This window comes from Gasterosteus aculeatus, chromosome 4 (genome assembly GCF_964276395.1).
Source record: "Gasterosteus aculeatus chromosome 4, fGasAcu3.hap1.1, whole genome shotgun sequence".
Taxonomy (NCBI): Eukaryota; Metazoa; Chordata; class Actinopteri; order Perciformes; family Gasterosteidae; genus Gasterosteus; species Gasterosteus aculeatus.
In genome coordinates, this window is record NC_135691.1 from 27,492,000 (window position 1) to 27,505,996 (window position 13,997).

Genomic DNA, 13,997 nt, shown 5'->3' on the forward strand with positions numbered 1-13,997 from the left:
CAGTTGACATGTAATATCATATTTTTCTGCGTAGAAAAATGAGCACTGTTTACAGATTGTGTGAAATCTATCCTCGCACACCGTGGGGGTTACATGCATTTTCTTCAAAAGCTTGTGGTTGTGAAATGGCGGTTGCAACTTGTTTTTTCTTACAAAGGTGCAGTAATTTTAGCAACTTGGACTGAGTATATAAAAGCTGATTCCACAAGTAGACTAAACATATTAAAATAAGTCCACTTCAGCCAAAGCCAATTCAAATGAATAATTCAGTGTTTTTTTACAAGCTCATTTTGCAATAATAGAGGACAGCATTTACTATTACGATTTAGAGAAGATACATAATTTAAAAATAAATTCTTTGGTGCAGACGTTTAAAGCTGAATGTGATATTACATGTGAGTGAAGAAATTGGGTGAACTTCCCAAGTGAGCTACCAGTAATTATTTTTATAACATCAGCTGACTGTCAAATGAAACGGTTTCCCCACCATGACTAAGTTATGAGAAAGGATGACACACGTCTCCATTTTTCCACATGTTTTATGACTCATGCGTAAGATTAGATTCCCCTCTGCTATAAGGAAGCATAATAAAAGGTAAGATAAACACAAACTCTCATGTAATGCTTTCAGCCTCTGGGAGGGGACCAGTTGCGGAATTTCAAAGATTAGTTTTGCATATTACTTTAGTGACTAACCTTCTTTTATATGCTTGTTTACTGCGAATTCAAAACCAAACAAGGAAATGTTTGCCAAGTTCCTTGTGTGTGAGAAATTTGGATCACTGGGTTACTGTTAATTGAGTAAATGTCTGTACATAGAGGCCTCTGTTCTCTTACTGATACAGTGTGCCGTCCTGTCTGGTTCTCAGCAACTTCATCTACATATGTAAATCAATCGCATATCCTTCCTGTACGCAGGACAATTGAGTGGTAGGAACACAAGTCACTCTAACAAGGAAATCAAGCTATAGCAGTGGAATGGAATCAATAGGGACGGTTGGACTTACTTAGGAATACTCCTAACATAAGGGGCAACTATAGCCATACTGATGGCCCGACATTAGCACCCGCTTGCAGTTTCGTGGCTTTTCAGCAGTTGCATAGCAACATTAGCATTTATGGACGTGTTTCTGTCTACCTGATGAATGTAATTCCAATATTCACTGTGTTTTTTGCTCTGTTTTTGGTCTCCTCCCAATCTGTCCCTCTGGCCGATAAACACTCCACTATATTCACCAAAGTGTGTCTGCTTTTTGGTGCAGGACAAGCTGTGTGCTGTTAATTGATCATACTTTTTGGCGCATAGAAGCTGGAGCTGTGAGAGTAAACCACAACGACAAAATTGAAGACACTGAAACCAGAAACGGTTGTTGGAAAATGATACAACGCTGCAGAATTGTGTAATAATTATATATCAGATCTTCAGAGTGAGTGAAGCCTTCCATTGCCCCCAGTCACTTGATGCATTGATAATGTAAACTTTTCCACATTTTCTTGGTTGTACATTTTCTTCTGTTTTTTTCTCCTGGTTAAAATAGTTCATGGGGTTTAATTAACACCGAAATTATGTGCATGTAAAGATGCAAATGATCACGGAATGTTATGTAAGTGATTGAGTGTGCGAGTAAGAGGCCACTTGAAGGATGGGCTACTGTTTACTTCTGATAGAAGGACAATAAGATTTTAAAAATCTGCAGGTTTTCTTTGACATTTTTATTTTTTTAATGAAAATATATATTTAAGTAACCATTTAGCTGCGAGATGAATTAATTATTTCACTTATTTAAGAAAAAGCAATATACACATTAACTTTGACCCACACAGACATCCACAGAATAACAACAGTTATCTATAACAAGCATACAAATCACTAACTGTCAGACCATTTGAATACACTGCACATTAAGCCTTTGAAAAAAGCTCTGTTCTTTGGTCATTTCTAGATTAAGTTGGCCTTCTCAGTGTTCCCACACTGGGGGGAATCCGGGATGAGGAACCCTCCATGGCCAGGAGGTTGAGGTTTTAATACCACGACTGCACAGTCAGAAGCGGGATCTGTTAAAACACAGGCTTAGCATTAGCTTTCAGGTTGAAAATGCATGTTGCATGCATGTTTTGTAATAATTGACCTGATTCATGATTCAGATCTTCACCTGTTCTCTTTTCAGAGATGCATCCTCCAATCACGTTTTGTTTCCTCTTTTGATAAACTGAAATAGAAAACATGTTTAATTAGAAGAGCAGGATGAGGAAATTCGACACAATGACAAATGTAGTCTGGTATCTAATTCAAATGAGTGGCACTGCCTGATATATGTACTTTTTGTACTTGCATATACGTATATTATCATCTTTTGTTTTTGACAAGATGGTTGACTGTAAAACCTTTTTCCTGTGTATTACAACATTATTAATAGTGGTTATTTCCCCAGAGCTGCCTGCAGAATTGAAGCTTTAACAAAAGTCTACCACACTGCAGGTCTGTGTTTATTAGTCACTTTCTGCATACCGGTTAAGAGTACATGGAGCGCCAGGGTGAAAATGAAGATGCCAGAAAAGAGGACTGCAGCGTGTAAAATGATCCAACCAAAATCCAAAGACACTCGACTGGAAACATCAGGTCCACAGGCCCCTGTTTGATCTGTGAAGATAATTCCCAGGGTAAATACATGGCACCATCATCTTTAGCTTCCCACGCAGATGAAAGATGATACAACCAGCATTTTCTTCTTTGCAGTGACTCAATGTTTTAAGCACTTAACTTTTTAGCTGAACCTCGTCAAAGACGGTTCAAACTGAACAGTTTCATCCATTAAAGCACACAAAACTAAAGTGGAGTGCACGATTTTAGTTAGAGAATATCTTTTTATTTCTCAAAACGATGCCAAGAAACCACTTAGGGGAACCTTGAGGAACACGTATACGTTTGTTAATACCCTCCCTATTAAATATTGCGTGAGAATAAACATCTGGTCTATTACTGCGTCAAGCTGTCAAAGAGAGGTTCCTTAAGTTGTAAATATTCAGAGAGAAATGGTGGAAAGGAACATTTGGAACAGACATGATAGCAGTGAAACTGTACTTACTGCATTGCTCAAGACAGTGAGTGACGGTGGCAGCAAACTTCACGTTGAGTCTCTTCACCTGTCCAAATACACATTGTGAATGTCTAAACCTGACGGAACATGTGCATTACCTCATAGTGTCCATCAACTACACAGACATACCTGGAGACAAGAGTTGCATGGTTCCCCTTTCAGGTTTAAACCAACAGCATTGTGTTCCTCCTGAGAAAGACCAAAAAAACCTGCTTTGATCAAACATCCCCAACCCACATCTAAGCGGCTTCCACAGACACACCTTTTTACACATTTCATGTTGCTGATTTATGTGTCAGATTCTCTTCCCTGATTGAAGACGTAATCGCTTTGTTTTGCTTTGATTACAATCTGAGTCTTGAAGCTGAGAAATGAAACGTGTTTCTTTCCAGCAGTAAAAAGGTCAAGTACCGGTGCAATCTTTGCGAGCAAGTTGTATCAGCCGCTTCGTGGGGGGGGAGACGGACAAGTCACTAAAAAGGGCTGTTGAATTATGAATACGAGGTGATGTTCAATTTGACACCTACCACGTCCACGGTGTACGTGTCGGTGATCTGGCACGAGGTCGAGCCTTCGGGCTTCACACACAGCCCCACAGAAAACGTTGCTGCGACCTGGGACAACACCTTTACCACTTTCTGGCCCTGTTGTCCCGACACGACCACCTCCCATGCTGGAAAATACAGTCAACAGTTATCGTGCAGCCGTCGTTGAAGAGACCAATGCCACAATACCGCATAACATCATGGATTACATTATCTTTAGGATGTATTGAATATGTTGCTGTAATCGGTCCAAAGAAATACCTTGGAATGTGGGGTCGGCAAAGGGGCACCTTGTCCAGGACTGACGGCCTGCAGTGAACTGGACAACATCGTACGGTGTTATTCAATAGAAATCCAACAGTAACATAAAGCTCATACACATAACGCCTTGGTTCTAACACAGAAATGTAAAAATAGCCAACGTAAAACACTGTAGTTCCACTGAACCACTGATGAAGTGCAGATAACAACAGCAGCAATGCTTCTGTTTTGTGGTTAGATTACCAGGCAACCCTCACTGCTGAGTTGAGCTACAAAAGATGAGGGCTCAAACACAGCAATTCCATTTTTTTGTGGTTCAAGTGAAGCTTGATCCTTGACTGTGGGGTGTAGCTGTGTGGAGGTGGACAGGTGTAGCAGAGGAGCTGCCAGTCTACTCGCATAATTCCTCAACACAGACTATATTGTTTATTCCTAACAACAACTGTGACCGAGGTCCAAGTTATCATTACCTTCATGCACAGCTGAGGGTGCGGATCCACTTTAGTAAACGTAATCTGTGGAGCAAAGATTGAGGAAATAGTTATTAATTAAATACACAGCGAAGCACTTTTAGGTCAGATGGATTTGGCTTCCAGATGGGCGACGTTCAGCATCACTGCTGGCTGCGGGAGGAGGGTTCGTCCCTGAGAAGGGAACGCTCTGCTGGTGATGCAGAACGTCACCCATGAAGTTTTTGAATAAGTTTGAAATGGCTCTGATTCAATATAAATGCGGTGAAGCAGGAGGTTAAAACAATCTTTTTGGCAACTTTAAACGAAAAGTATGAGTATGAGTGTGCTCATTGAAAACGACTTCACTTCAATCGATTCGTGACCACAACAAGAAGCGGCATAGCCGGCGAGGTAACACCAACTTTGGCGTTCACACGTCAGAGACTCGTACCTTTTTCCTGCTAACATTCTGTGAGCCGTGAGGCAGATCCACGCAGACGCCGTCGGCCCTTTTCTGACACAACACAGCTGTTGCAGCCACAGGGCAGATGGGCTCCCATGATAGCGTCTCCTCCAGGGGATCAAAGTTAATTCCAGACCACAGCTCCCCGAGGCCTGCGGGCGACACGCGATGATCTCAGTCTTTTCAACAAGCATCGAGTCAACCCTGAAATACCACACACCCCCCACGCTCGGATTGACGCAATCGCCTATGAACAAAAATCAATCAAGTGACTCACGGTGTTTAAACGGGCAGATCTGAACTCTCGAGGCATCCGTCACATCCGACCATCCCTACGAGCAATTTATCAGCAAAGGTTCATCCCTTTTTCTGAAAGTCATTACTAAAAGAAACAAATCACAACTGCTTGAAATGAGTGTTGGCTGAACCGTTACCTCGATGCAGAGGCAGGGCAGAGGTTGGGAGTAGGGGAGGATGGCACTCATGACACGTTCCCCCTTCTTTATCTGAAAGGTAAACATAGCAATATCCAATACAAGCAAGCTGTGACAGTAACCATGAAGATTAAAAGTGGCAACGTGAACGGTTGATACGGATCAGAGAACAGCATGGAATTATTTGGCAATTCCCCTTTTTGCAGAGAATTCAAGGAACTAAGTCAGTGAACTGATTAGAGGTGAACTGAGCAAGCATGAGAAAAGTTTGTGTGTCAAAGGGCACAGCTACACCCAAAATGATCATCATTTGGAGAGATTGTGCGAAGAATTGTAGTACACATAAGCGTGTAAGAGGAGGCTTTCGGTTTAAAGTGAAACAGTGGGACCCACCAGTCTGTGGGCGCCTGTTCCCGCGCAAATAAAATCCCGGTGGCACAGACGGAGGTGGTAGTCCTGATCCTCCAACATGTCCGACACACTGACTCTCAGCTCTTTCGTCTGTGGGTTTACATCATACGACAGCCGCCCAGCTGAACAAAACAGAGATCAATGTTGGTGAGATATTTTCTCCTTGGCTTTGGATACATACCAAGTAGGCTTCTAATGTTGTTAGTTTAGCGCCCGATGGGCTACAAGTTTATTCAGGCAAAAGGTCGGAGATCACTGGTTCATAATTGTGTGCTTTAGAAATAATGTTCTAATGCCTAGTATGTACTCACTGATGCATTCTGGGACATGTCTGCGCAAATCTTCACTGATGCATGCTGTGGAGGGATAGAATAATGTTTAAAACACTAATAGTCTTTGGCATAAAGCTAAAAAAACGGTATTTGCAACGTTTACTTAATATTCACCTACTACATCACACGGCTGTGAAGTTTGTTTTATTTTGTCGGGTCATTTCCTGTTTTATTTTGGTCACTTACCCTTCCTCATGCGTCACCAGTTCCTCCTAAACTATTTAAGTGTGTTCTAGATCGTTTTGATGATTTGATATTTATTCTCTCTTCCTTGGAGAGAGTCAGTCTTTCCAATAAAGACTACAAATCCCGTGACAACGCGTCTGTGTCCTGTGACACTGCAGTTGTCTCTTTAGTTAATCATTAACCTTTATCTTAACAACTGTGTGTCGGTCCCTCTAATGTCACTAGTTCCAATCAATTAAAAGGAAATACTTGTTATGTCTCACAACAGTTGCTCTTGACTTGTTACAGGTTCCATCCTCACTGTCACAAGTGCGCGTTTCTATAGTAATGCAAACATGCACATGACCTCACCCGGAGCGTCATATGTTCCCGTCCAGGTTACGCCGCAGTAGCTCGGCACAGTCTCCACAGTTACTTGCACGCGTTCCCGTGCAGGAATGACAGTGCAGTCATTCTCAACCTCCACCTTTGGGAAAAATGTGATTAAAAAACAGAGTTGCTGCCAGTCGGGCACAGTTCCAACATTTCTAAGTGGTATCTACGGTACTTGTTTGCACACATATCAAACTACAAAACAAGTTGATGTTTGGAAACCTGGCAACTATTTAGTCCGTGTGTTGGGGGTTTGAAGCTTAAATATGAGGTAAAAAAATACACCACATTTCAAAATAAACCAAGTCACGTTGGATGTAAGGGGTGTAACGATTCATCCACTGAATCGATTAATCGATTTATATTCCTGCAATCCAACTGAATCGATCTGTGCTCCGCAAATCGGCATTCCGGACGACATATATCGATTACAAATCGATTGAAATAGTACGTAATCGATTGATATCGATACTGCACATTGGCAGCCGCGTGAAACTCTGAACAACAACAAAAAACAGCGTGGAGGAGACGACTGCGAGCGACGAATCTTTCCAGCCATCTACTAAGGCGCCGTGGGATTAAACAACGCTGACAGTCAGGCCTCCAGCAGCGTTACCGCTGCAGCAGCAGCAGGTAACTCCAGCTCTGCAGACACCTCAGGCCTCGCCAGCACCAAACTCAACATCACAGTAACAATTGCCAAGTTTATCTGTAAAGACATGCGACCCTACAATGTGGTTGAAAATACGGGGTTCTGTGAATTGATCCAAACATTGTGTAATTATTGTTTACATTGAAAGTGGCACTCGATTCAAATAAAAGATTAATACATTTGCTATTAATTGTTGTTTGCTTGTTTATAATATCCATAATTAATTTAAACCTGATTTCCTTACAAGAAACAACAGGGATCTCGTAAACTTTGCCTGCACTGTCCAGTAAAGTTACTGAATCAATTTCAAGTCACTGAATCGAATCGAATCGTTCTAAATTAACCCAGATCGTCCATGAATGGAATCGGCAACCATGAATCGTGATTCGAATTGTTGTTAAAATGAATCGTTACACCCCTAGTCTACTTTTTTGTATTCAGACTCCAAATGTATGCACACAAATTGTTTGTGCTCAATAATTGTAGTAACATGACAACGCTGGATTTTCACCATGCAATTGCTTGCAACTTCAGTTTAATAGAAATATTTCTTTCATACCACATTAATTATAACGAAATGTCCAAAATAGGTCAAATGGGGCCAGTGGCACTTTGAACAGTACCTTTAGGCCAGAAAGTCGGTGCCTCGACTCCCTTCTGAAGCTGAATATTTGGCAGTTGGGCATCATCCCCGCAGTGACGGTGCAAACGGACAAACCATGAATGGACTCTGGAGAGAAAAACATCCTAAACTCATAAGGCAGACGAGGGCTCAAGCACACACAGTTATCCATTAACAGCCATTCATGCTGTTCAGCATGAGTTGGCATTGTTTTAACACAGCATGCAGGAAGAAGTATTTTATCACGTTCTGCTGGCTTAGTGGACTTAAGCCTCAATCAAGATCGCAGGGATTTCCCCCTTTCAGCCTGGCAGTGAGGAAAACCATTGAGATTGTTGTGGTGTGATGCAGACGTGGATAACGATGCATGCACTACACGTGAGTTTGGACCCAGACATTATCAGATCTAATTGCCAAAATCAGGAACACAAACCATCAACGTGACGTACTCGTCACGCGAAAGCAGAATTTCAAACATGGGAAGTAGTTTTATAAATGAGACCAATCTGCACCACCCTCAACCCTTCGAAATAGGTCTTCTACGATAACCGCCTGTAACCGACCAAAAACCCCTCTGCTGGCTGCTTTGTTTCGGGCCACTGCAGAAACACGGCAGTGCAACAAGGTGGCCTTTGTGAAGAGGCCACAATACGAATGCAAAGGGCTCATTTCAAGGCAACAAAAACACTGCGATCTTAGTTTGACATGATTCTCAAACTTCTAGAAACTATACACATGAATATTATATTCCACTTGTGCAAGTCGACCCTCCAAAATCCTACCAACTGGACTTTTATAGAGTTACCAGGAGGCACGTTTCTCCATTCTTTTATCCAATCAAATGATAGTTTATAAGGATTTCAAGAATCTGATGGAATTTTCACGTTTTACGTTAATACTGAGTAGCCGGGTGCTTGCACAAAGGTTAAGTGGGTGGACGACACAGCTACAGCTGAATTGGCATTCGTGATATTAAAAAAAAGAACACGGTAAATGTTGAGTGGATTTAAATCGTACCAGTAAGGTTGATTGCCGTCTTGATTCTGAGGTGCAGGGAGCACTTCTGCCTCCCCTCACAGCGCATGACGGTGGAGAGGTCGACGTCGTGGAACACGGAGGAGCGGTTCACACCTTCGCCGGGGTTCTGACACGGAGGAGGAAACCAATCTACGGGGAAATTAACTTCACGTAACTTCCCTTGACACGTATGAGACATCCATGTCATTTTACTCCCCACTCAGAATGGCAAACATTTTCACTATGTTTTTTTTTTCTGCTGCCACAGCTATGAATGCAATTCTGAATCCTGCAGCTTAGTTGGCAACATGACAGTTAAAAATATCCATCATGTGGAATCAAATCATGTGTGCATGCATGAGTGACAATCTGTGTAGCAGATGTGTTTTGACACTCACTGTTGGGCTTCGTCTTGCACTGAAGGCCCTACAAGGAGGAGGAGAAAAGGAGTAAGTGAAATAGAAAGTAACCGTTTTCTGTGAATCCTTTTTTCAATAGGAGCTCCATTAATTAAGTCATCCTTGACAAAGAAACGAAAGGTAGCACCACTCAAGTGCATTTTCTCTGCAGGTTGTTATGCTCCAACACGCAGGCAAATATAAAGAGAATAGCAAGCTATTAATCAATTACTTCACGTTTCTTTTGCTTCTGCTTTCATTTAGAAGTAGCAACAAAAAGTCAAACTTCCTCTTGCAGTGATACCTGTGTCGTTTAGCACAGTTTTCCTCGGATAAATTAAAAAGATGTACAGGATACATCTTTGATTATTTATCAGCCAGGAAACATGTGAGTGTCAGTTGTTTCTGCATGTGGGTAGCGCTAAATATAGCATGAATCCTCCATTGTTCTCAAACTATTTTTAGGAAGCACTATTCAGTACCTCGTGACATGCATTCATGTGACCTCAGGTAAATTTCTTCAGGAAGAAAACGTTGGGATATTTGTGGCATTGTTAGCTGCTAAAACAAGACCGTGGTTCTTTTAAAGTTCACTGAGGGAGAAGTAAACATGATACGGTTGAAGTATTATCTACAACGCAACTATATTTGCAGAGGTTTTCCTCCTTAGCCTTCTAGATTAAAGGTCTAGAATAACGGCAAGGAAATTCAAAGCCCAGAAGCCCTCTGCCGTCACGGGTGCATGCAGTATGGATGCACACTTTACATGTCCTTCTTCAGTGAGTCAGTAGGTTCCTTTTCACGGATTATACTTTTACAGCAGATCGTTGATCCTTAAAGTGATGACACATGCGGCGTTCCAGGAAACCCATAGTCAGGATTGACCTCAAAAGCCTAGTCACCTGACAGACGGGTTAATAATAGTAGTAATGGCTTTATAGGTGTCACTAGTAGTAGTAGTAGCACTGGGAATTGTGATTGATACAGGCGTATTCCGGTCACCCAAAGAAAACACGAAGCAGCAGAGATACGAGGCTGTGTTAATAGCCGGACCATCAGCAGAACTAGTCTTAGGTCAACAGTACACAACTATATTTAGAAGCTTAGAGACGTGTTTCTCTTTGTCTCTTTGTCCCTTGGAGGCATGTTTCTCTTTGTCTCTCTGCGGCTCAGAGGCATGTTTCCCTTCGTCAGTGTTCAAAAGCATGCAGTTTTACCTGAGAACAACTGGTTCCACATTCCTCTATCCGCTCCAATCCCGCGCGGCCGGCTGCAGCTCCATCCAGACCCGAAAAACAGCGAGACATCAGCAAGGCGACCCACAGCAACATTTTCACAAGCCGGTTATTTTGGTTATCTTCCCTCCTCCGAGTGGCAGGCGTCAGGTGAGTCCTGGCCTAGTGTGTGACAGCTGGCTCTCCTGTATATTCTGTGTGCGAGGAGTGCACCACAGCCAAGCAGAGACACACTCACACTGCTGTAAAGACGGGATTGAGGTGTGGCCTCAGTGTGCAAAAAAAAAAATTCTCTTTGACAGTGTTTGCAATGAGGGTTAGTGTCATATCAGCACTGCACATCCATGTACCTCCTTTATTTTTCTTTTCATAAAGGGATCTCACAACACTCTTTGAAACATTCTCTTTTACCGGTAGCCTATTGCAGTTCATTCAAGTGGATAGACTGAATCTGACACACACACACACACACACACAACAACAAACTATACAAACTATACCACCAGAAAATCAGTATCAGCTTTTACTGGAAATGAGCAAAATTTTACAACTTACATATTTATTTTACTATTGCTTCAATTCACACTGTGAAATTCCATTTGGAGAACACAACTGCACCTTTTCCCTCAAAGAAAATGACTTCCACTCACGCAATCTTGAATCTAGTATGAGTCATGAAGGTGACGGCTTTGTGTTGTAGTCACACTGTTCAACCTTTTTGAAAACATAATAGCTTGTTTTGAGATTCAGAATGGAAAGGATAAACAAGTTGGGTAGTTAAAAGCTTATAATAGTTGCTCCCGAAATGTAACACTGCATCAAACTTCCTCTTCCTTTATGCTGCTGCTGCTGCTGCAGCATGCCCTTACATGGAAAACACACTGCATCAGGAAGGACTTTCTGTCATGCAAAAAAGCACAATAACCTTTTTACGGGATACTGACGATCATGCTGTGACCAAATCATTAACGCACCATCACCTTTTAATTCTAATGTATATATATTTATCTATATATCTAATTGTATGACATTTAACATTTACTGTGAGTTAAAGGATTATCCTCCCTAACACGTCTTTGATGTTGCTGGCCAACTGGCCAAGTCCAATATTTACTACTCCTAAGCAGGTCGATGCTCCACTGTATTCAACAGAGAGTTATTAGCTGTGACTGTCTGCTGGTTGGTACTAAGCAGGCAGTCCTTTGTGGCTTTCTGGAACTTTTTTGCTGAATTTAAATCGATCAGTGTCTTTAAATTATAGAAACACGTTAGTTGCATCATCATTCTGTACACCACCTATTTATGTACTCCTAATTGTGATTAAAACGATTGCATTCTCCTGTAATACTGTGTCAACCAGCAGCACTGAAGGAGCCACCAGCACTCACAAAACGTCCCTTTACCTTTTTCTTTATAATCATTTATATGACCTATTTGTGGTACCAACATTTTCTGTTAAGGACAAGAGTCGTCAACGTGACATTTCTAAAGAATGTCTTTAAGCAGCATGTGTGCTTCATCATTTTACTAAGAAGGACACAAGGAAGAAGGAGCAAAATAACAAATTCTCCCGGTGCTAGTCGATAGTTTTGATGCCAGCTACCAGCTGGTTAGCAAGAGGCAAACAGCTTTGCTGCATGTGTCAACAAAGCGGCGCCACTGGATGCGTAATAGTTTCACTTGGTATTTTACGAGTAGACACTGCAGTTCTTTGAAAAGCAGTATTGTGCAATAACATCAAAGCAAGGCCATGAATGAGTTTAGGAAATCAAACAAAACTTTAGGGGGTTGTTGGAGTCCCTGGCCTAAAAAAAAAAGTCTGGCCTTTAGACATGTGACACTTTAGCGCTTTCTCAATGAAATAGTTGGTGAGGAATATTGTTATGACCAACAAGCTATTGACATAAGACCTTTTTATTGTAAGTATGTATTCTTCTGACCATTTCACAGAAAAGCACTATAATATTGTTTGTAGTGGGTCCTGTTTAAAGAAAAAGAAGGTCCATCGTGACCTTGCGGTCATCAAGGGCCGATCAGTAGGTCAGACCGGTTCTGACTTATTGTAATGGCTCCATCTGCTGGGACTCAGTGTGTACTGCACCTTCCTCTTTTCCCCACAGACAAACCACCTCCCATACACACTGTAGGTTTTCCATGAGCAGTAATGAAGTTATTTTTATAACTCATTAATGATTAGTCCAAGGTTTAATTCACAGCGAGCCAGCAAAAGCTGAGGGTGTAACTCTTTGTCTTTCAAGGAAAATTGCATAGGTTTACAACGGCATCAGGTCTGCAGTTTTTATGGAATAATTCATGTTTACAGTCGTAAACGTTAGTGATATATCACTTAATGATTACCTAAATGTAAGTGGTCAAAGAGTACATTGGATAAGTCATCCAAGTGAACTATTGTTGATATGAGGAAATGAACAGAGTTCCATCCAATTATATTCTTTCTGTAGTTAGAAAATAAACCACTTGCCTTTTGTCGAAGTACAGGCTTGGGGACAAATTATAAAATGGTACAAGGATTCAGGTTTTCAAAACTTGATAACCCTCAAAACAAGTACTTATTATTATTATTGCTAATATTGAAGAAGGGTGAAATAGGAGTTTAAAAACAACTTATTTGGATAGTACTACAAATTGAAACAATCAACTATCATCGTCATTGCAAACAGTCCTGAAGTCCTTTCAGTTGATTCAATTAATGTTAACCTATGATGCACTTTAGTATAAACGTCGCTCGGGTATCTTAAAAGATCTGTTGAATGACAAAGCATCGCAATATCACAAAGTAATCACACAGTGTGACCTTCTGCACCCCGGCCTGGTGATTTAATCAACTGATTGATCGTTAAATACTGAAGAGATGGGCTGCAGGAAACGCCCTCGGGTTAACCCAACGAATGGGAATTATAAAAAGATGGTTATTAAATGAGGCAGAAGCCCTTTTCCATGTGATCATCATAATTCTTCCTGACATGATGCAAGCACCCCGTGTGAAGGGTTCCACTGTAGCACCGGATATACAGTACAGTACAAGGGCAGGGATTCTACAGCCCGTGTAATGACTGTAGGGCTGATTTATCTTTAACCTGCTGCCAGCCACTGTAAGCTGCTCATCCTGCACTGTAAAAGACACCAGTGTGCCCAAATCATCTATAATAAACAACGTTATTTTCTCTGGATAAAGAATATATTTTTTCATAGAAATCATTGATAGAATATCTTCCATTCCAGTGAGAAGTTATAGTCTAACCTGTACTGTATTACCAAATCACAGCCATTTTAAGAGTGACTCATCAGCGAATTTTAACGCTTCGACTGACCATAAAGTGGCACGCAAAAAAATGTCTTACGCATATGTTATTTTATCTTCCATCACAATTAATTATATATTTATATGTTATTTTTTGCGTTAACAAATATAAGAATCCATACATTGGGGAGGGGGGGGGCTTTATAAAAAGGTGGAGCCCAAACGTGGAGTTAACATTTTTTGCAGTGTGCGCCCAT

The 13,997-nt window shown here is 41.3% G+C and overlaps 1 protein-coding gene across 1 annotated transcript; it reads right to left on the minus strand.

The window, feature by feature from the left end:
• Positions 1 to 1,698: 1,698 nt before the first annotated feature.
• On the minus strand, positions 1,699 to 10,749 carry il17rel (interleukin 17 receptor E-like). The gene is made up of 18 exons (XM_040174349.2): positions 10,461 to 10,749; positions 9,244 to 9,271; positions 8,846 to 8,995; positions 7,830 to 7,936; positions 6,534 to 6,648; positions 5,976 to 6,020; positions 5,647 to 5,786; positions 5,254 to 5,325; positions 5,097 to 5,151; positions 4,808 to 4,971; positions 4,375 to 4,419; positions 3,905 to 3,962; positions 3,626 to 3,771; positions 3,228 to 3,287; positions 3,087 to 3,144; positions 2,510 to 2,641; positions 2,154 to 2,210; positions 1,699 to 2,055 (listed from the first exon to the last, which is right to left on the minus strand). The coding sequence occupies exons 1-18, from the start codon at positions 10,572 to 10,574 to the stop codon at positions 1,940 to 1,942; spliced, it is 1,662 nt and encodes a 553-aa protein (XP_040030283.2). The 5' UTR covers positions 10,575 to 10,749; the 3' UTR covers positions 1,699 to 1,939.
• Between the last annotated feature and the right edge of the window lie 3,248 nt (positions 10,750 to 13,997).